The sequence below is a fragment of the Capsicum annuum genome, chromosome 7 (genome assembly GCF_002878395.1).
Source record: "Capsicum annuum cultivar UCD-10X-F1 chromosome 7, UCD10Xv1.1, whole genome shotgun sequence".
In the NCBI taxonomy this organism is placed as follows: Eukaryota; Viridiplantae; Streptophyta; class Magnoliopsida; order Solanales; family Solanaceae; genus Capsicum; species Capsicum annuum.
This window is the reverse complement of record NC_061117.1, coordinates 170,468,127-170,491,976: the sequence shown is the minus strand read 5'-3', so window position 1 is coordinate 170,491,976 and position 23,850 is coordinate 170,468,127. Positions and strand designations below refer to the sequence as shown.

The 23,850-nt window shown below is 32.2% G+C and overlaps 1 protein-coding gene across 2 annotated transcripts; it reads left to right on the top strand.

Moving 5' to 3' along the window:
- Positions 1-14,895: 14,895 nt before the first annotated feature.
- Positions 14,896-23,578, top strand: LOC124885527 (60S acidic ribosomal protein P1-like). 2 transcript variants are annotated; one of them, XM_047393428.1, is made up of 4 exons: positions 14,896-15,027; positions 15,443-15,561; positions 22,018-22,102; positions 22,853-23,578. In XM_047393428.1, the coding sequence occupies exons 1-4, from the start codon at positions 14,956-14,958 to the stop codon at positions 22,904-22,906; spliced, it is 330 nt and encodes a 109-aa protein (XP_047249384.1). In that variant the 5' UTR covers positions 14,896-14,955; the 3' UTR covers positions 22,907-23,578. The 2 variants fall into 2 exon arrangements, 1 of the variants encoding a protein (XP_047249384.1); XR_007042637.1 differs by lacking the exons at positions 15,443-15,561; positions 22,018-22,102 and having other exon boundaries at positions 14,968-15,027; positions 22,853-22,928.
- Positions 23,579-23,850: the final 272 nt, after the last annotated feature.

Genomic DNA, 23,850 nt, shown 5'->3' with positions numbered 1-23,850 from the left:
CAAAGCCGACCGACATCATCTGCCACTTGTAAACTATATAAAATAATAATATAATAGAGATATCAAAATAATATAATTAAACTTAACCACAAAGAATTTACATAAACTTAAGGAAAAGAAATGAATGTTACATAAACAACAACGAAACAATATGATATTTGAGATATTAGGTTAACCTTTAAACACCATTAGTGTAACACCCCGTACTTTGCATGTACTTTTTCTATTTATATGTAACTTGGTATATCCTTGTGGTATATGTAACAGATGAGATTTGTTATGTGAGTATTAATAGTGTAGATGGAATTCTTGATGTTGCACATACGTTTTAAGGTGACACGACCAAGTTAATATCGACACAACTATTAAACTCAGAATCATAAGCTAATATTTGAATCTAAAGTTTGAAGTGACCAAGTATATGCAAGTTTTAAGTGACATTAAAGGGATTAAGAGCTGAAAATGGAGTATTTTGTTGAGGTTCTTGCTTGACTTAATTAAGCTAGTAAGTGGATCACCTACTTGGGCCATTTAGACCAAGTTAATGGGCTCAAGGATATGGATCAGATTTAGGCCTATATTAATGTACTCATTTGGGCCCAAATTAAGTAAAAAGGAAAAAGATGGAGAAAATGCCCGAAAATCGAATCTGTCAAGGCCCAATTTAATTGAGCCTAACTAAGAATTAAGTAAGTAGGTGCATTATCTACTTTGAAATTGTGAGCAGCTTGAACCTTTAAGTAGGTGCATCACCTACTTGGACCAATTTGACCAATTTTAAGGTTCAAAATGCAGCTAAGGAGGTGCTCAAAATAGGGCCTTTATAAGGCCAATTTGCTGGTCATTTTCCTTCATTTCTAAGTCATAAAAAGGATTATATTTCACAAATTCTCTCCACTCTCTCTAAAAAAACAAGGAGCAACCCTATTTTTCTTTCTAGGGTTCTTGAAGAAACCCCAACCTTTGCAAGCCCAAGGTAAGTGAAAACACTTAAGGTTTAGATTAATTCTTTCATGGAAGATTAGGAAAACATGCTATACATGCCTAATTATATATATATATAATAGAATATAAAACAAGATACCTGCTCACTTTTCTTTGTTATTAAGAGAAATCTCTTTTCTTCTTTGGTTTAAAGTGTGAAGGAAAGTTGAAGTTCTTAAAGAGTTCAAATTAAAAGAACAAGTTGCAGAAGATTAAGGTAAGGTGAATGCTCTATTTTGTCCTCCTCATATATGAATTTGTGAAAGAATTATGGATTTGTTGTTATTGAGAACTCAATGGATGATGAGTTCAATATTAGTTGTTGCAACAAAGGTTAATTTGGGGCTGTTTTGTGGACTGTTTTGTGTGTATATATTGAGGGATGCCAGGTTGATGTTGAGAAAAGGTGTGATTAGTTCGTATTGAAATATAGAAGAAATGTGTGATGGTACACCACCAAATTAATTGTTGTATACATTTGTTGCCCATTCTGTTTTGTTCATCGTTTGGACGGTGCAATAATGCCAAAGTTATTTCAGAGAATCTTATAAGAATATGTATGGTATATGGATGTAATTGGATAAGAAAAGGGTTAAAATAACACTCTTGATTAATAAATTAAGGGCTTACTGCCCGACTACTGTTTTGGTGAAGTTAAGTAGTCCAAATGTTTTGGTTGCTTGATAATATTAGTTTACCAAATATTTTACTGTAGATAAGTAATCTAAAAGGTGGGAAGTCAAGTTGGATTAGTATCGGATTTGTACAACCATGTATGTAAGGCTACTCAATGTCATATTCTTTGGCATGAAATCCAACATTTGTGGTACGAAGTAAGCTTCTAAAGCCCTCCCATAGTAGATGATACATAATGGTAGCATATGATATCCCATGTAGCTAACCACCTTGTTCCCACTCTCTAATATGTTAAAACACCTCACCACATGCTTATTATCAAGTCTGTATTTTTACATTCACTAGCAAGTCTCAAGAGTTCTCCTTTAAGTCAAATAAAACCCGTATGTTATTTCCAGCTCCTAAATATTTCATTCATGTACAATCTTCCCCATACCTCTTTGACATTGCATGAAGTGTTTATTCATATGTCTCTTATTGGTAGATTATTGTTTCAAGGCACTATAATTCTATGTCCACCAAAGTCACAATCTCAAAGGCAAAATAAACTAGGTAACACAAATCTGTAAAATGGGTGGCAGCTCAAGGGAATAAGCCTAGCATGATACGATCCAAATATTTATTTATGGATGGAATCTCAGGGGCGTAATCCTAGCATGGGTCGATAAAAATGTTTATTTATGGGTGGCAGCTCGGGGGCATAAGCCTAGCATGAGCCGATCCCGATTTGTCTATTGACCACTGATCAGTTGGTCATTTGTATCATATGGCTTACAAAAATTATGAAGTAAGAAAGGTAAAATGAAGAAAGGAATGTACTGTACATGACTTTACAAGTACATATAAAGGTGGTCTACTAGCACTATTTATGCACCTACACCTGATTTCTATTGAGCTTTTGTATCATGTGTAGTACCTTCAGCCTTACATATTCAGTACATGTTTTCGTACTGGCGTCCCTCACGGAGGACCTGTATTTCATGCTACAGACACAGGTATTTTAGCTCATACACTTCCCCAGGAGGAGCAGGGATATCCAGTGATTATTGGTGAGCTACAATTTGATTCGGGGCTTTTCGAGTTTGTTTTATATATTTTGGTACTGTACAGTAGTTAAGAGTAAGACGAGGGTTTGGCCCGACCTTAACTAAGTATCTATGTGTCTTTTAGAGGCTTTGTAGACTAATGTAAAGTTAAGCATGATAACGTCTTATCTTTTAGATGTTATGGCCCCAACAACCAAGTCTAGTATCTATAGTTTTGGGATTGTCATTTATTTCTCATCAATGCACTATATCTATGTATGGCAAAACCTTTGGTTATTATAGTTACATGCATAAGAAATACAAGGTTATGGATTGGTTCTCGCGGGTGTTCACGGCTACGGGTGCCTGTCCGCCCCAATAGGATTTGAGGTGTGACAAAAGTGGTATTAGAGAAGGTCATCCTAGAGAGTCTACAAAGCTGTGTCTACATAAATTCTTGCTTATGGGTGTGTTGTACACCACATCTATAAACAAAAGGCTATGAGACATTTAGGGGTTGTCTTTTTTTTCTTCATATCTTAGATCCTGCAGTAGAGCCCATGTTGTAGGTAAAGTCATATTTAACCGTTAAATATATTTTTTTCTCTTATTATAGTAAAGATGCCGGTTACAAGAAGGAGTAAGAATACAGGTAAGCGAATAGATTGGCTGCCAGAGAAGGGACCAACAAGTTACCACCTAGGCAAGTTAATCAAAGTAAGGATCAAGCCGAGTTTGTATCTCAAACTTCTTCTACTCCTCCATCTCTAGAAGAACTAAGAAGGAGAAGAACCATATCCTCAGAACCACCTATTAATTCTACTGACCAAGATTTAAGGAATGCAGTGTAATTATTGGCTCGTATAGCTTTTGGAAAAGATCAAGGACAAGCTATTCCAACCGCAGGTTCTAGTTGTGTAGATAGGTCAGCTAGCCTACAGATGCAGGATTTTCTTAAATTGGATCCTCCCACATTCACCAGATCAGATCTTAATGAAAATCCATAAGACTTTATTGATCAAATCCAAAGGGCTCTAGATGTCATGTATTTATCGGGTAAAGAGACAATTGAGCTAGCAACATATAGATTCAAAGAAGAGGTTATATTTTGGTATGAAGACTGAAAATGATCTAGGGGTATCGATGCAACTTCAACTACTTGGAACGAGTTTAAAGAGGAATTTCTTAATCATTACCTTCCATTTAAGATTCGAGAGGCCCATGCTGATCATTTCCTGAATCTTTGCTAAGGGAATATGAGCGTGAGAGAGTACAACCTCTGGTTTAACTCTTTGTTTAGATATGCTCCTAATGTAGTGGCTACTATGGATGATAGAGTTCATCGATATATGGATAGATTAGACCCATATCTGGTTAGATATTGTATTATTATTGCTTTGAACAAAGACATGGACATAGCAAGGATACAATCTTTTGCACAAGAAAATAGGGGATCAGAGGCAAAGAAAAAGAACATAAGAATTGGAAAAAGGATATTCCAAGAGGGGCAGATCCATGGGGGAGTTTATGGCATCCCAAGGAGAGTTTAGGCTTTAGTTTTCTAATAGACCGCCTAGGCTATTATCTTATTATTTTGCAGCTTGTGCTCCACCATAGTTTCAAGGGTCCAAAGGCAATCAGTTTGGGCAAAGAAGTGAGAGTCAGATTTCACGAACAATGGGGTATCACAAGATCAAGGGTTTATGATCCAATTAAGACCTCCTCAGCAGCTATGTAAACAATGAGGAAAACTTCATTTAGGTGCATATCAGTTCAGGAAAAAGGCTTTTTTTGGTTTGGTACATCGAGGCATATGATGAGAGAATGCCCACACAAGGGCATAGGTAGTATGGAACGACCTACTGGATCAGTCGTTGTATCATCATCATCGGTGCCTTATTCAAGTAGGGGTGTACAACCTATGGGTTGTGGTAGAGGTGCTAAAGGAGCTGCTAGCTCTAGTGGAGTTCAGAATCGTACATATGCTTTAGAGGATCGACAAAAATTAGAGGCTTCTCCGGATGTGGTTACACGTACATTGTACATCCTTTCATATGATGTATATGAATTATTTGATCCGAGTTCTACATTATCATATAAGTTCTACATTATCATATATCACTCTATTTCATTGATAAAAAGTTAAAAAGAACACCAGAATTGCTAGTTAAGCCATTTGAAGTGTCTACGCCGGTTGGTAAATCTATTATAGCTAGGAGAGTGTATCAAAATTGTATAATAACTATTTGTGCTCGTGATACAATGACTGACCTTGTTGAGTTAGAAATGGTAGATTTTGATGCTATAATGGGTATCGATTGGTTGGTTTCTTGTTATGCCACGATAGATTGCCAAACTAAGAGTGTTATTTGAGATCGAACATTCATGATAACATCTAAGCTGGTCCACTTGCATTATGATTGACGGTCTTTAATGTGAATCAAGAAGTTATTTGTTATGGTAGAAGAGCTAAGAATGAGTCCAAGAATTATAGAGAAGAATGAGCAAAGTGCTACACATTTTTTATGATTCAAGTCCAAACCCAAAAGGAAGAAGATTGGGCCCATTTGAGTTTTGATTGAATTTGGAAACTTTGCTTTCCTAGTTTAAATTTTCCTAGTTTAAAAGTTTTCTAGTTTAAAGTTTTCTAGATTTATTTATTTCCATAAAAGTAGAACTTGAATTCCATGTTATTTGGGATAGGGTTTTTCCCTATAGATAAGGATGGATTTTGTTATTTTCAATCAGACAATATTATTATTACTTGGGAGTTTCTCTTATTTACACCTTTGTGTATGCTACTTGGGATTTATCTTGCAACCTTATAAGAGCGATTCTTTAGGAGGTCAGATTAATTCTTAACTTGATATCTTTGGTTTCTATTAAAGTTAATTAAATAAGGTGGTTAGTCTTATACTAATTATTATCTTTAATTTCTTCGAAATAGGGGTTTATAGATCACCTTTGGATCTAAGTTCTTGAATTGACTCTATTAATATCATAATTAGTCTTAATCTACTAATTTTGAACACTAAGATCAATTAGGGGTAGTTTGGTAGAGTGTATAAGAATAATGCAAAATATGCTGTATTAATAATTCTTGTATTAGTAACGCTTGTATTTGCTATGTTTGCATTAGTTATGCTTCTGTTTTTCTTATGCAATTTTGGTTTGATGTATTTAAAAAACATGAATTACATAATTTATTTAAATTTTTTTTTACAAAAATACCCTTCATATATATGTTGGAAAGGATGCAAAAGAAATTTTTGAGGGATAATAGTGTCTTTAATCATGTTAATGCATGCATTGAATCCATTGCATTGCTAATACCATAGATTTTGAGGTATTAATACACATTTCAATATACAATATTGTGTATAACTAATGCAAACATTAGTTATACATAGGGTAAAAAAAATATACCAGACAAGGTATCAGTAATACTCATTAAACTAATACATGCATTAACTTTCGAATACACTTTACCAAACGACCCCTTAGGGTTCTTAGCACTTCATTTCGAAATTGCGGATTTATTCTCAAATTTCATCTATCTTTAATTTGTTGTCTTTAATCTTAGGGTTTTTGCTTCCGCATTATTTTTTTTGTTTATCAATGTAACTCGATTCTTATCAATTCATCTACCATGTGTATAAAGCAAGAAAAATAGCATATACTAACAGAAGAGAAACTACAACAAAATAATATGATAAGCAAAATATCTAAATAATACGATTAAACCTTATCTTTACACATAAATTCCACAAAATAGGATTGAACATTCATCTATACGATTAAAATTAACAATTATGACAAAACTATTATGAAGAAGACTCCGAAACAAAATTAAGGTAACTAAAATACATGTAGTCACATAAATTGAAAGATTTTACAATAGTCTTCCACTTATTGAAACATTACTTATTTCAAAGATATAAAATCAGTAAAATAACACATTTTAATCCTTATATCTAAAAAAAAACTCAAATCTATTTGAATAACATCACTCTCACTTCAATATATTTCACCCCCAAACTCCATTAGAAAGAAAAAAGTAAAGAGAGGAAATCTCCAATATGACCCTACAATTAAACCTGGCCTCGACTTAGCTGGATGCATGCCCTCGTTGTCTTTCTCTTTTGAACTTCAATTCTGTATGTAACATACTCTCTCTATTTACATTCTCTATTTACATTCTTTTGTAATTGTAATTATGTGTGTGTATATATATGAAAATTTGAAACACATCGGGCATAACGCAGTTAACAAAATTTAGATAATAATGAAATTAATGACAACAAACTAACGCATAACAATCAAAAATAAGATAGAGTTGCATGTTTGACGTTAATTTGAATATCCAAATTCAACAGTTAACTATAAATTTATATTTGAATTCAATAATTAAGTTTAATTAAAGATTCAACTACAAACTATAATTAAATAACATAATCAAAACTAAGTCACAACTAAACAAAGAAGAGAAAAAAAATGGAAAAGAGATAAACCTTAGATTTTTAGGGCTATTTTATTCAACGACAAGATGCTTGGTTCTCTAATTTTTCATCAAAATGTTCAGCTGAAAGAGAACAACATAAATTATCAAGATGGGGGAATTCATTGTAATCAATTGTTAATTATGTATAATTCATATAATCTTTAAGAACACTAACAAAAAGAAAATAAGAAAGATAGAAGTAGAAGAAGACGCATGTTTCTTGTTAATTTTATTCACAATATACTTAAATAGAATTATAAAAATTATTTTTTATATAAAATTTTAATTAATTTAGAAGTGTTAAATATTATAATTTAAACCAATTGAATTTAAAAGTGCTAAATATTTTGTGTATAGTTTAATTAGAAAAGGATTCAATAAGTAAAATCTTTTTCATATAAAATATTAACTACATTCATGTTGACTCTTCAAACAAAAATGTCTTATACATATGTTGAGCTTCTAATTGTAGCTCTGATTATATATTTTAGTGTATAGTTTAATTAGAAAAGGATTCAATAAGTAAAATCTTTTTCATATAAAATATTAACTACATTCATGTTGACTCTTCAAACAAAAATGTCTTATACATATGTTGAGCTTCTAATTGTAGCTCTTATTATATATTTTAGGATTCATTAATAATCACTCTAATACCTCTTATCATATATTTTAGGATTTCTTAGTTTTAAATACTATAAAGATAATAATTAATTAATAATTTGAGAAAAAAAGGTGAAAAGACGATTTTATAAATAAAAATAGAGATTTAAATGAATTCTTTTTTTTTTCTAAGTGGATTTTTAAGCTAAATCAACAAATTATGATGGTTGTACTTGTAGTAACTTAGTACATCTGTATCTATAATATATTAAAATTGTGAAGATCCTTGAAAAAGTGAATCAAACTTTTTGCTCTTCATTAAAAGATTCCGCAATAGACAAAATTGTCACCCCTTTTATTCTAATTATTATTTTATTAAATTAAGGACTTCTAAAATATATAAGAAGAACCCTGATTAAATAAATACATGAAAAAAAATTAAAAATCCTAAAATACATTAAATATATGAATCCTAAAATAAAAGAAGTTCTAAAATATATGGAAGGAAATTAAGAGTCTTAAACTATAGGTAAAAAATTCATCACCTATATAAAGAGTTATATTCTACGTGCGGGCAACAACCATGTCTAAGCAAATACAAAACCCCAACACTCGATCTTTTTGAGGTAAGATTCTGATCTTTTAGTTTCATATATATGTGTGCATGATGCTGATATATATATGTATTCGTTAACAATATGTATTTCTTCAAAGTATTAATTTGTATTAACATTCTTATTACATATGACACCAACTTAAGTGCTTTGATAAGATCATTTACCTTTACTTTTAGCTTATTGTCTTTAAAGTGTTGTTTTGATTATGTCCTTAGTCTAATTGTGTAATTGTAATTTGTTATTTATGTTTTGTGGTATTTCATTTACTATTTCTAATATCAAAGACTTTAAACTCAATAAATTTCTATATAATAAAATCATCCTTATTTAACTATGTAACAAAATAAATTTATAAGTGAAAATCACGAGTAAAAATAGAAAAAAAATTGTGTAGAACTCATGTTTGATTTGAAAATATTTTCTTATTTGTTATATACTCTTAATTTTTAATTTGATTTGGAAATCTTTTCTTTTTTGTTATAAATTCCTAAATTGCAGGCATTTTAGGTGGAGAAAGAACTCAGAAGTTTGTAATTTTATTAATTAGTTAAAAAGGAAAATTAATTAGAAGAGAATAATATAGAAGTTATAGCTACTAATGCTTTATTTATTTATTTATTTATTTATTTATTTATAAAATGTTTGAATTTAAAATATATTATGTTAAATAGAATTTCTTTTTTGGACGTCAATTAATCCATGGAGTTTAGGCGATACGGTTGATATGATAGATAATAAAGGGGTCATCATGTTAATTATCATAACGATACATATATTATAATTGAAGTGGGGTTATTTCTTTATCAACACAAAAGTTTGAATCATTTTAGAAAACTATCTAAGTAAAATTAGTTTTATTTAAGACATACTCTTGAGCTTTAAAATTTTAAGATTGTTTCATCTCGCTATACTCTCAAGACTTTAGTTTTTAGAAGGTAAGCATAATAATTTTATACTATATTAGTATTAGATTTTATTTTGACTTTATGGATTTTCTTTGTAAAGTTTGGATTTAATTATATTATTTTGATATCTTGATTATCATATTGTTTTGTTTTAGTCACACGTGCGTTGCACGTATTAAAAGTGTAAAAGGTTTTAGAAATATTATTTGAAACCTCTGCCCTTCACTAAAAAGTCTCCGCAATAGACAAAATCATATTTTCACTTTTTTTTCTCCAATTTTTATTTTATTAAATTAAGGAGTCCTAAATATATGAAAAGAATCCTAATAAAATAAATATATGAAAAGTAATGAAGAGTCCTAAAATATATGAGAAGAAATTAAAAGTCAAGAGTCTTAAACTTTATAGGAAGAATCCTAATAAAACAAATTATATGGAAAGTAATGAAGAGTCCTAAAATATATGGGAAGAAATTAAAAGTCAAGAGTCTTAAAATATAAAAGTTAAAGAGTCTTACAATATATGGGAAGAAATTAAAAGTACTTAAATATGTGTTTGCAATAAATAATATAGTGTTTTCACCCTTTTCCCGAATTACTATTAGATTATATATGTTATGAAATATAAAAGTAAGAACAACAAAATATAAAGCAAGAACAAGAATAAATAGAGAGAGAAGAGGAGAGACTTCTTTATTTCTCTTGAGGATGAGAGGTCATCAGATCGTTGAGAATACAATGAACAAAAACCCTCTATTTATAGGGAAAATACTCTTAGTTTCTGACTAAAAGACAGATACTTCAAATCTTGGTAGATACCAACTAGATCTAGATAGATCTTATTAGATCTTGATAGACATTCACTATAATGTAAAATATATTTATAACACTCCCCCTTGAATGTCTAGATAGATAATGTGCCTCATTAAAATCTTACTAGAAAAAACCTAGTGAAAAAAAAATCTAATGAAGAAAAAAGAGTACATATCTCTAACAATATGCATATAGGCTGCCTCATTAAAAACCTTACAAGGAAAACTCAATGGGACAAAACCTTGAAAGGAAAAAAGAGTACAACGCGTATTTGCTCCCCCTAATGAGAACATCCTTGAGATTTTGCATTTCGATTTTGTGCACCATCTTCTTGAAAGTTGTACTTGTAGGAGACTTGGTGAATAAATCAGCCACATTGTCACTTGAACGAATCTGTTGCACGTTAATATCACCATTCTTTTGTAGCTCATGAATGTAGAAAAGTTTTGATGGAGTGTGCTTCGTTTTATCTCCTTTATGAATCCTCCATTAAGATGTGCCATGCATGTTGTATTATCTCTGTACAAAATTGTGGGTATATTGTCACATTTCAAACCACATTTTTCTCGAATGAGATGTATCATGGACTTCAACCACACACATTCTTGGTTCGCTTCATGAATATCTATTATCTCAGCATGATTCGATGAAGTGGATACGATAGACTGCTTTGTATATCTCCAAGATATTGTTGTACCACCACGTACCCAACATTAACATGACCAATAAGATCGGTACTACAAACTCGCTAATAAATTAACTAAAAAAAAGTTATATCAGGCCTTGTAGTATTTGCAAGATACATTAGTGCATTAATTGCACTTAGATATGGTACTTCATGGCCAAGGAGTTCCTCATTTTTTTTCTTGAAGTTGAAATGGATCCTTATTCAATTTTGCATGTTTCTCATTTAAGCAAATATTCTATTGCTTTTGAAAACTCTCCAAGAGTTCCAATGATACTCAAATCATCAAATTATCTCTTATGAGGATAGTAAAAAGTTTTCCAAAAACTTTATATGCTTCAGGCATTTTGAATCCTTTAGGGATTTTCATACGGATTTTTTCCAAGTAACAATATCAAAAATGTCAAGTGTGACATCTTCAAGTGTTTGGACTGCAAATCAAATAAGTTTTACGCTTGTCAAAATGCATCCTTTCAGGTCATATGATAAATGTTTCTACGGTAGTATGCTTAAATAAACGTAGAATTCGGATCCTTGTAATCTTTTATAATATTGCGCCAATATTATTTCAAAGATATCATTGATGATATATAATTTTGTATCGGTTCACAGTATGACATAACATTTTGAGATCTCATCACTTCATTATTTTCAGGTGTTCATAGTTGCTTATAATCTCCCCCTTATGTTAGGAAAACTAACATACATCCTCCTTCTTCTTTGAGGAATCCATCTTTATGCATCATGACATATTCATTAATTGTATACCGCACATTAATTATTAGATGGACAATGTGTGATTCCTGACTTAGAACCAACTTTGAGAAAAAATTAATCATAATTTATTGGTTTGATGCATACAAGTACTTTTGCATATAATATTTCAAACCAAAACATGAAATTTTTGTTCTCAATTATTTAACTATTTATTGAAGACATTCGATGTTAAACCATGATCATCAAGATGAATTATCTTGATTGCACAATCTGAAAGTTATGCTCTTAACTCAATTTTATTGAGCAAGCAACTTTATGAATGTTAAACTGCAGGTTGACAATAAACGCACATGTGATCATCTTATATTGATATATCTTAATAGATCACATGACTGGTGAACGGACCCATATTCACCTTTTATATTTTTTAGATTTTAAGGGATCCAATCCCAATATTAGTTGGTCCAACCAACTTATTATGAGAACAAGCAATATTAAAAGTAATGAAGAATTTTCTGACACATCTTTGGGATATCGCAATCGTTCATATCAATTTATAAAATTTTATGCTAGTAAACTCCAAGTTTACCATGACATGTACCTTTTCTCTTTAGTAAATTCAAATTTACTATTACATGAATAAATTTTAGATTTACTACTTCAAAAGTAGATTTTAAAATAACTTTTCTCAGTTATTCAGCCTCTTTCGAAGGTGAGTTGTGATACCATCACAATCAAGTGCATGTTTGCATTAATAAGCTTCTCATTCCCTAGGAATGGAATATAATCATGCCTTAAGCGTATCAAATTATGATAGCTACTACAAAAGTAAATTCAGGCATACATATGATTTATTGTTACCACATTCAATTCAAGGAATGAAGCATATTTAATGGGACATGTTTCACCAAATATCCATTATTTTACCTTAACCATTATAATATTATCAATATAGTGCATTGAGATTCAAACCCAACGTCTTATCCATATAAAGGCGTCTTAGGCATAAATCGATGAGACTTGAACCAAACATATTATCATCCCTTTGGGTAATATTGTTCTTGAGGAATAAGTTTAAAACATAAATGGTTTCAAATGAATTATTTTTCCTCAAATCTAACAATAATTATATTACTAGTAGCAAAAGACAGATATACTAACCTTGTCTTACTCTCGAACAATGGCATGATAAGTCAAAGTATAATAATTTCAGAGTGAACTAATATAACAAAATTTTAATATCATAAAATCCTCTATTGATGTGTTTCCAATATAATAGATTTAGTTATCATAAAAACAAGAACCACTGTGTAAGCTGAGAATAAAACTTTAGTCACATGTGCATATACAGTAATCCATGGTTGATATCTTCTAAGCATAATAGATTTGTACATTTGTCATATAATACAACTTACTGTGTTAAGAATATGGCAACCAGAGATTCTTCATTCATATGAGACTTAAGATTTTAATCCGAGAAGCAATAAAATAGAGTTACTTTGTCATATTATCGATCATACCTTCGGTAAGTCCTTTGATTTTTTTTCCGCTTTCAATCTTCTCCAATCTTCTCCCATTAAGGGTTAAAAAGAATTAACATGTATACTTTTAGAGACTCGTGCTGATAACGTGTTATTAAATATAAAAGCAAGAACAACAAAATATAAAGCAAGAACAAGAATAAATAGAGAGAGAAGAGGAGAGACTTCTTTATTTCTCTTGAGGATGAGAGATCATCAGATCATTGAGAATACAATGAACAAAACTCCTCTATTTATAGGAAAAATACTCTTAGTTTTTGACTAAAAGACAGATATTTCAAATTCTGATAGATACCAACTAGATCTTGATAGATATTATAAGATGATAGACATTCACTATAATGTAAATACATTTATAACAATATATATATATATATATATATATATATATATATATATTAATTATTTCTAAATTGGATAAATTATAATTATGTACAAACCCTAATAATATATGGACTTTTGGACCTAAAATAGATAGACACAATATTTCAATGATCAATTGTCGGATTCGTTTCCTACCAAAACTATTTTTTTATGTGTTGTCATAAATAATTAAGGAAAGATAGTAAAAATAAAACAAATTGAGCTTTGATGAAATACTATTTCAGGTTATTATTAATTATGTAATTACTACTATTTTTTCAAATATGTAAAAACTGAAAATATGAAATCTATATCAAAATCTCTATCTATAATCTATATCTATACTAATACTAATACTATATTAATACTATACTAATACTAATACTAATACTAATATATTAAAAGTGTGAAGGTCTTAGAAATATTGTTTGAACCTTTTGTGCTTCATTAAATATCTCTGCTTTAAACAAAATTGTTTTTTACTATTTTCCTAATATTAAGTATTAAAAATTAATTAAATAATTATAGTAAATCTTTATTATTAGAAGTCATTAGAATTAATGACAGTTAAAATCTTTTTCATTAGTTTAAGAGTTCTAAATTAATTAAAGTTAATTTTAATATGATTTGAAAAGATTTAGAAATAAATATGAAAGTGTTAGAATAAGAAAAAAATATGATAAATAACACATCTGTAAAAGTTTAAGTAAGTAATTAAAGGTTTTTCAAAGATTTAAATTTAAACATAAGGAAAGATTTTAAATATAAAAATACAAAAAAATTTAAAAAACAGTCTTACTACAAATATGGTTCAAACCATGCGTCTCTTATAGCCTCTAACTGTAAGGAAAATATGTACTGCATGACAAACGCAAAAATGATGATCTATTAATCATTTGAAACTTCTGGTGATTAAATATATCTATGCTTACAATAAAATATATGTTATGTTTACATTATTATATTAAATTGTGACAGATCTTTGAGAAGTGACTTGAATTTTCTAGCACTTCATTAAAAATCTTTGCAACAAACAAGATTATTTAATTTTAAATAATCAAAAGTTACCCGTAGGGCTAAACTAGTATTAGTAATTGGACGAGCAGTACACCACTGATAGAGGTAGAATTCCTAATGAAAACCAATAATATACAACCACAAGGGTTGGTGTGGTGGTTCAGCACCTCACCCCTTAAGCAAGAGGTTGGGGGGTTTGATCCCCACCTCTAGTGAATGAAGAAAATTCTATGGCCAGTTCCCTTTCCTACAGCTTAGTGCGCTGACAATGGAATGAAGGATTAGTCGTGTAAATACCTTGGGTATACAGTACTTGATTTTAAGCTTTTCTTCCAAAAATAAATAAAGAAGAAATTAATTACTAGACCTACATGGAGTAGTATACCTTCTTTTTCTTCCAAGTAAATCTAGTATTTTAGGCCTTTAAATCTAATTCAAATAGGATTGGAGTAGCATAATATTATCCTCCATAAATAGCCATGACGCTTATGAATTCCAAATAAAATATTGGCCTGCCATCAAAAATTCTGACGGCAAAAATTAAAGAAGATGTCTTCCATTGGTGAACTTGTTTGCACCTATGCTTGTTTGATTCTTCACGATGATGGCATTCCCATCAATGTATGTACTCTATGTTCTCCTTTCTTTCTATCATACTACTTATTACAATCTTAAATCGAAACCCTAGATGTTTTGTATTTTATTATTATACTTGATTACTTGTTGTTTCTTTAGCTTCGATTATTGTACTATATTATTGTTTCTCCTTATTGCTATTACTACAAAATCTACATATACTTTACCCTCTCTAGATCCCACTTATCTCGTGTTTTTTTTATTGTTATACTATTCAAGAGGATCTTATTTTTACTCTTTTTAAAGTTTTGTTTTCTCTATAAACAATGGTTCAACTAAACCCATAATTTGAACAATAGCATATATATGTAAGTACTAATTTCTGACCTATAGTTTAAACCAAACTCATCAAATTTGAATGTTGCTGGCTCTAATTGGACGTTTTGTTATTTATGTATAGGCAGAGAAAATTGGTACTCTTCTAAGAGCATCAAATTTAAAGGTGGAATCGTATTGGCCAAGCCTTTTCGCAAAACTTTGTGAAAAGGTGAATGTCGATGATCTTATCATGAACGTTGGTGCTGGCAGAACCACACCTTCTGTTGGTATCATAGTAATGAAAGGGTGTGAATGGAAATGTTAAAACATGCAGGAACGCGTGAACAGTGACTGTTTCGCGTGAACAGTAGCACTGTTACGTGAACAGTAGCACTATTTCGCGTGAACAGTGCACTACTTCACGAACTGACGCGTGAATAGTAGCACTGTTTCACGTGAACAGTGCACTGCTTCACGAACTGCTGCAACACTGTTTAGAACTAATGCAATATTTCACGAAATGGTGTACTGTTTTAGAAAATTACTACAATGGTTTAAGTAAACAGACATGTATTTTCAGGAAAAGACACACACCTCTAAATTGAACCAATGCCAACTTTCAAAGGGGCATGTTGTGTCTATAAATAACCTTTTTTCTTCCACAGGTTAAGATGGAAAAAATTTTCAGAATTACAAGCTTCTTCTTCTTCTTAAAAATACTCTAAGTGTGATCATTCAAACCGTGAGTGTGTTCGAAAAATCTGCCTATTTGAGGTACCGCTATAGTCAAATTGAAGGCCATTTTATCCTGGGAGGAAGATTCCATAACCTCGGGTACAGTGAGGGGAATTATTCCTTAAGGAAAGTCCGTGAATGCGGACAATTTGGCCTTAACAATTTCTGTTTCATCTATATTTCTGAAATATAAAATACACCTCTTGTAAAGATCATTTTGATCTTGTGTTGAGGGTATTTGTTCAACTTCATTGTGCTCTTGTTCATACTTGAACTCAAGTTGAAGTTGTTATTCTATTTTACAGATTCTACGTACCCGTATTGTGGAAAATAACAATATTAAGGAATAACTTTACAGAATCTGTATTGCTTGTTTTTGGAGATTAAAGCTTAGGCTTTCTACTTTGCTTGAATTTAACTAGTGATTAGAAGACATAAAATCTTCATTACAAGTTAAGGTTCACTCGGTTGACGATTCGAAGTAATAAAAACTTTATCGTTAACTAGAAACATGAAGAAGAGTTTCAAGTTACTTAACTTTATAAATAGTATTCTGAAAAATACTAAGTTTTCTGTCTTGTGGTGACAGGAAAAATGACAACTGAAAGTCAAATGATGGATACGACAACGTCTATGGAGGCAAATAATATTGCCACATCAAGTCGCACAAATGCTCCGCCAATGATGGCACCGGCGGAGAAGCCCGGATAATTTTTTGGCATTGACTTCAAGCGGTGGCAACAAAAGATGTTCTTTTACCTCACCACTTTATGTCTAAAACAGTTCACTAGCGAAGACGCTCCCGAGGTGCTCGAGGGAACCTCGGACAAAGACCGCTTCGTTATTGTAGAATCTTGGAAACATTTCGATTTCTTTTGCAGGAACTATATTCTGAGTGGTCTCCAAGACGACCTGTATAATGTCTATAGTGGAACCAAGACATCAAAGAAACTGTGGGGGGCACTTGAACGAAAATATAAAATGGAGGATGCGGGAATTAAGAAATTCCTTGTTGCACGATTCCTGGACTTCAAAATGATTGATAGTAAATCTGTTGTCTCTCAAGTACAGGAATTGCAAGTCATCATACATGATCTCTTAGCAGAAGGTATATTTTTGAAAAATACCTTAGTTGAACAAATTAAAAATATTCGTAATACTCACATAAACTGTTTTGTAGGTTTAATTATGAATGATGCTTTCCAAGTAGCATCGATAGTTGAGAAGCTACCACCTTTGTGGAAACACTTCAAAAACTACTTAAAGCATAAACGCAAGGAGATGACCATTGAAGATCTTATCATCCGACTTCGTATTGAAGAGGAAAATAAAGCTGCCGAAAGAAGGTCAAAGGGAAATTCTACAATGAATGGATCCCATATTGTAGAAGCTGGCCAAAACAACTCGAAGAAAAGAAAGAAAGTTGAACATGGAAGCAATCAACCCAAGAAAAGTTCAAGGAAAAATGCTTCAATTATGACAAAATTGGCCACAAGTCCACAGATTTTCGAGCTTCGAAGAAAGGCAAGAAAAAAGACTAAGCGGACATGATTAAGTCCAACAAAAAATATGATGATTTGTGTGCTATGTTCACGAAATGCAACTTGGTGGGAAATCCATGCGAATGGTGTATGGATTCTGGTGTCACACGCCATGTTTGAACAAACAAAAAGTTGTTCTCATCATTTGCTCTGGCTTAAGCAGAAGAAATGTTTTACATGGCCAACTCCGCTACTGCTAAGGTGGAGGGAATAGGAAAAATTTGCCTAAAGATGACTTTTGGCAAGATCTTGACACTGAACAATGTGCTCTATGTTTCAGAGTTACGTAGAAACTTAATTTCTGTTTCACTCCTAGATAAGAACGGATTCAAATGTGTAACCATTTCAGGAAAAACTGTAGTTATCAAAGGAGAAATGTATGTAGGAAAAGGCTATCTCACGGAGGGCCTTTATAAGATGAATGTAATGACTGTTGAAATAAATAAAACTTTGAATTTGTCTTATTTGCTTGAGTCTTATGATTTATGGCATGAACGTTTAGGTCATGTTAACTACAAAATGTTACGAAAACTGATTAACTTAGAAGTTTTGCCAAACTTTGAGTGCAATAAATCAAAGTGTCAAATGTGTGTGGAATCGAAGTATGCAAAGCATCCTTATAAGTCCGTTGAAAGGAATTTCAATCCCTTAGACTTAATACACACTGACATTTGTGTTATGAAGTCAACACCATCTTGTGGTGGGAAAAAGTATTTCATAACTTTTATTGACGATTGCACTAAATATTGTTATGTATACTTGCTAAATAGTAAGGATGAAATAATAGATGCGTTTAGGCAATATAAAACTGAAGTTGAAGATCAGTTAGACAAAAAGATCAAAATGATAAGAAGTGATAGGGGCGGAGAATATGAATCTCCCTTTGCGCAAATATGTGTAGAGAATGGAATAATCCATCAAACTACGGCCCCGTATTCACCCCAATCTAATGGAATTGCAGAAAGAAAAAATCGAACTTTGAAGGAAATGATGAATACCTTACTTATAAGTTCTGGTTTACCGCAAAACTTATAGGAGGAGGCTATCCTTACGGCCAATCGTATACTCAACAGACTTCCCCATAGTAAGACACAATCAATTCCTTATGAAAAATAGAAAGGAAGGAAACCTAACTTGAAATATTTCAAAGTGTGGGGGTGTCTAACAAAGGTACAAGTTCCTATACCTAAAAGGGTTAAGATAGGACCTAAAACGGTGGACTGCGTGTTCATAGGATATTCTAAAAGTAGTAAAGCATGTTGATTTTTGGTTCATTCGCCGAACATCCGGATATTAGTGAAAATACGGTAATTGAATCAGACAATGCTGAATTCTTTGAAAACATTTACCCGTATAAAATTAGACATGAACAGTCTAGTGGAGGATCTAAACGACCTCGAGATGAACCAAGTGAGAATGTACATAATGAAGAAAATCCAAGGCGTAGTATACGTCAAAGAACGTCAACTTCGTTTGGGTTGGATTTTGTAACATTTCTCTTAGAAAATGAGCCTCAAACATTTAAAGAAGCGATGTCTTCGTCAGACTCATCCTTTTGGAAAGAGGCAGTCAATAGTGAGATTGATTCAATCTTAAACAACCATACATAGGAATTGGTTGACCTTCCTCCCAAAAATAAACCTTTAGGTTCTAAATGGAACTTCAAAAGGAAAATGAAGGCGGATGGTACTATTGACAAAAACAAGGTAAGACTTGTAGTAAAAGCTTCAAACAGAAGGAAGGCCTTGATTACTTTGATACATACTCGCCAGTAACAAGGATAACCTCGATTCGAATGTTAATTGCCTTGGCGGCGGTATATGATTTTCAAATCCATCAAATGGATGTGAAAACCGTATTTCTAAATGGAGATTTGGAGAAAGAAATATACATAGAATAACCTGAGGGATTTGTGGTTCCAGAAAAGGAAAACAAGGTGTATAAACTTATCAAGTCATTATATGGACTAAAGCAAGAACCAAAACAATGGCATGCGAAGTTTGACCAAACCATGTTGGCAAACAGATTCAAAATAAATGAATGTGATAAATGTGTTTATATTAAAGACACTTCAAATCACCAAGTCATTGTATGTTTATATATGGATGGTATGTTGATTATCAGTAGAGACATTTCTGACATAAATGCAACAAAACGAACGCTCGAGAGCAAGTTTGATATGAAGGACCTTGGAGTTGCAGATGTGATCTTAGGTATAAGAATCCATCAAACTCCACAAGGGTTGGCAGTGTCGCAGTCTCATTATATCAAAAAGGTACTGACAAGTTCAAGTATATGGAATTCGGTATTGCCAAAACTCCATTGGATGCGAGCTTTGCACTTCGTAAGAATGAAGGTGAAAGTGACTCGTAATTGGAGTATGCAAGAGTATTGGGATGTTTAATATATATAATGAACTGTACACGACCATACATAGCATGCGCTATCAGTAAATTGAGTCGGTACACGAGTAATCCCAACAAAACTCGCTGGATGGCAATGAAAAGAGTTTTGAGGTATCTTAAATACACTCAAAATTATGCTTTGCATTATAATAAATATCTTGCGGTACTTGAAGGATATAGTGATGCAAATTGGATCACCGGATCGAACGAAGTAAAATACACAAGTGGATATGTATTTACTATCGATGGAGGAGCAGTTTCTTGGAAATCATCCAAACAGACTTGTATCGCTCGCTCTACAATGAAATCTAAATTTATTGCATTAGATAAAGCCGGTGAAGAAGCAGAATGACTTCGAAATTTCTTGAAAGATATTCTATATTGGTCCAAGCCAGTGGCACCAGTATGTATACATTGTGATAGCTAAGCAGCAATAGGTAGGGCAGGGAGCATGATGTATAACGGTAAATCTCGTCATATAAAACAAAGAAATAATACCGTTAGAGAACTTCTTTCTAGTGGAATTATCACTGTAGACTATGTAAAGTCGAAAGATAATGTGTCGGATCCACTTACAAAAGGCCTATCTAGAGAAGGAGTGGAAAGAACATCCAAGGGAATGGGTTTAAAGCCTAGGACAAGTCAACATGGCGGTAACTCTACCTAGCAGACTGGAGATCCCAAGAGCTAGGTTCAAGGATATCAAACAAAGTTGTGTCTGACAGGTTCAACATTGTCAATTAACCAACCCATTCTCATGATGTAGACAATGTATAGTAAACAAGGATAAGACTTAAGACGAAAAGTCTTTTAATGATTATCTAAATTTGGCAGATTTGACCAAATAGTTTAATCTATAGGATTGAACGTTTAGAAATCACCTATGTGTAGGCGAAGTAGAAGCCGCTTCAAAGAGAATGTTAGTAAAGGCCTATTCTCTAAACTCTCATGAAAACCGGGACGTGTTCATGGCTGAAAAGAACAAAACCGTAAGAACCATAAATGGTAAAAGGCTGGTTGTGTGACATGTGTTGTTTAGGTGTACATTAAAGCTCGATAGTTCAAAGATATCAAATCTACCGATTGACCGAGTGCATCCGATGAATGTTCACTACGGAAAGTTCAAAGGAAAACCCACTTATCCAGATGTAATCAGTCCTTGCTTGATGATCACATACTTGTCCGTAAAAGTTTTACGAAAATAATAGTCATTCCCCATTCATGTGTGGGATTGTTGGGTTCATAGTAATGAAAAGGTGTGAATGAAAATGTTAAAACATGCAGAACGCGTGAACAGTGACTGTTTTGCGTGAATAGTAGCACTGTTACGTGAACAGTAGCACTGTTTCACGTGAACAGTGCATTGCTTCATGAACTAACGCGTGAACAGTGACTGTTTCGCGTGAACAGTAGCACTGTTTCGCGTGAACAGTGCACTGCTTTACGAACTGCTGCAACACTGTTTCGAACTGATGCAATGTTTCACGAAATGGTGTACTGTTTCAGAAAATTACTACAATGGTTTAAGTAAACAGACATGTATTTTCAGGAAAAGACACACATCTCTAAATTGAACCAATGCCACCTTTCAAAGGGGCATGTTGTGGCTATAAATAAACTGCTTTCTTCCACAGGTTAAGATAGAAAAAATTTTCAGAATTACAAACTTCTTCTTCTTCTTAAAAATACTCTAAGTGTGATCATTCAAACCGTGAGTGTGTTCAAAGAATCCGCCTATTTGAGGTACCGCTATAGTCGAATTGAAGGCCATTTTATCCTGGGAGGAAGATTCCATAACCTCGGGTACAGTGAGGGGAATTATTCCTTAAGGAAAGTCCGTGAATGCGGACAATTTGGCCTTAACAATTTCTGTTTCATCTATATTTCTGAAATATAAAATACACCTCTTGTAAAGATCATTTTGATCTTGTGTTGAGGGTATTTGTTCAACTTCATTTTGTTCTTGTTCATACTTGAACTCGAGTTGAAGTTGTTATTCTATTATACGGATTCTACGTACTCGTATTGTGAAAAATAACACCTTCAACCAATAATGCTGCCGTTGCTGCTGCTCCTACTATTGAGAACGATGCCTCTACTGCACCTTCCGACAACAAGAAGGTATACTTTGATCTTATATTATTTTCTCGTGATACATTGCTAATTCTACCAGTAGTTTATTATTGAGGAAAATGCACTATATGGAACCTAATGATCAGTCGATATGAAACATAGATCCATTATCCATATGTCAAGTATTGAACTGTGACTCATAAAAATTAAATTAGTTTTAAGGGATCCTTTTTTATACATAGATATATATGTCAAGCATTGAATGCCAACTCATCAAATAAAATTCGATTTAAGGAATTCTTCTTATACATGAATAGTATTGCTCATAATCATCTATAGTTTAGCCGAATAACATTTGCTTTAAGATCAGTTTACTTCAAAAAAATATTTTAATAATTTTTGTAAAGTGTGTTGGCAAAAAATAGTTTCGGAAAAACATTACTTTTTTCTTTTTAACTAATTTTGAAAAGAAATTGTTTTTGTTACTCTTCAAAAATATTTATTTTCTCTCAAAAGTTTAGCCACACACATTACTTTCTGAAAAAACAATAATCACTTCTTGCCTTTCAAAAATTTAGCCAAACAGGCTACCAGAGGCGACAATCTAGTTCTTAAGCTTTAGGAAAAATATTGCATGCTAATACGTCAATTGAACAAATAAATTCTCATCAATTGGGACGAAGGTTCTTTTTCAATTTTTTGAACTTTCAAGAACAAATTAGTTATATCCTTTATTTGGTTCCTGGAGAATCAATTGTGAGAATAATATCTTATTATTGTCTTTATTTTTTTTTTCAGGAGGAAATTAAAGAAGAGAGTGATGATGAGGCCATGTTTAGCTTGTTTGATTAGGAGTCACAGAATACGGCGGTCGATCCTCAGCTTGTTAAAGACTAAGATTTTTGCTCTTTAATTTAAGTTTTTTTTATAGATTTTTTAAGCATTGGATATTATTACTACTTATTGCCTTGTTCCATCAAAAGAACTTATTAGTACTGTTATAGGTTTTGCCTTTTTCTTTAAGAATTTAATTTCCATGAATATCTTGACCAACGGTAATATTATGAGTAATCCCGAGTACTTGGCCAAAATCTTGAATCTCTTTCTGCTTCATCGCAACGGGCTGATCATAACAGTGAATGTCCACGGTGGCCTGTGGGTTGCACTGAGCTGTCTCTTCTTCAACTGCTATGAACTCTGATAATGAGTCGCGGGCCTAAGATCAGCGGAAGATATTCTTGGCCTGGAACCATGCTAAGAAGGAGTAAACAGACGAAAAAGCCCAACACGAGATTGGCGGATTTTGTCTAGAAGGACCCAACACGTGAATAGCCTAGAAGGGAATCAAATTGTTACATATAGTAGTGAATATGCTAGAATCATTAGCCAGATAGTTCTCAGTGTTTGTGTTAACTCTCTCTTATCCTTCGTCCCAAGTTTCCTCATCTCTCTTCTCTATTTCATAAGTATTTCTTTTCACTATTGCTACAACATCTTAGTTTGTAATAGTGTTTGAATATTCAATCAAGAAACCAATTCCAGTCTTTATCTTATTAAACTGTTACATTGATGCTTTCATCTGACGAACTCCCCACTCAAATTTGTTGAATCTGTCCTTTCCCAAAAGGATACCAACTCAAATTTGTTGAATCTGTTGTTTCCCAAAAGGATACCAAAAGGATTTTTCTTGCAAATCTCTGCTCTGCGTTTGATAATCAACAGAAAGATAGCAACAGAAATTGCTGCAGGATTTCATTATGGCAGTCAAAGAAATATAAGACTTTTTTGTCGTTTAG

Excerpts from the sequence above, each read along its gene's own strand:
- LOC124885527 (XM_047393428.1), top strand. The coding sequence starts at position 14,956 with ATGTCTTCCATTGGTGAACTTGTTTGCACCTATGCTTGTTTGATTCTT. Across the intron at positions 15,562-22,017 it reads GATCTTATCATGAACGTTGG|AACACCTTCAACCAATAATG; the intron begins TGCTGGCAGAAC and ends ATTGTGAAAAAT. Across the intron at positions 22,103-22,852 it reads CACCTTCCGACAACAAGAAG|GAGGAAATTAAAGAAGAGAG; the intron begins GTATACTTTGAT and ends TTTTTTTTTCAG.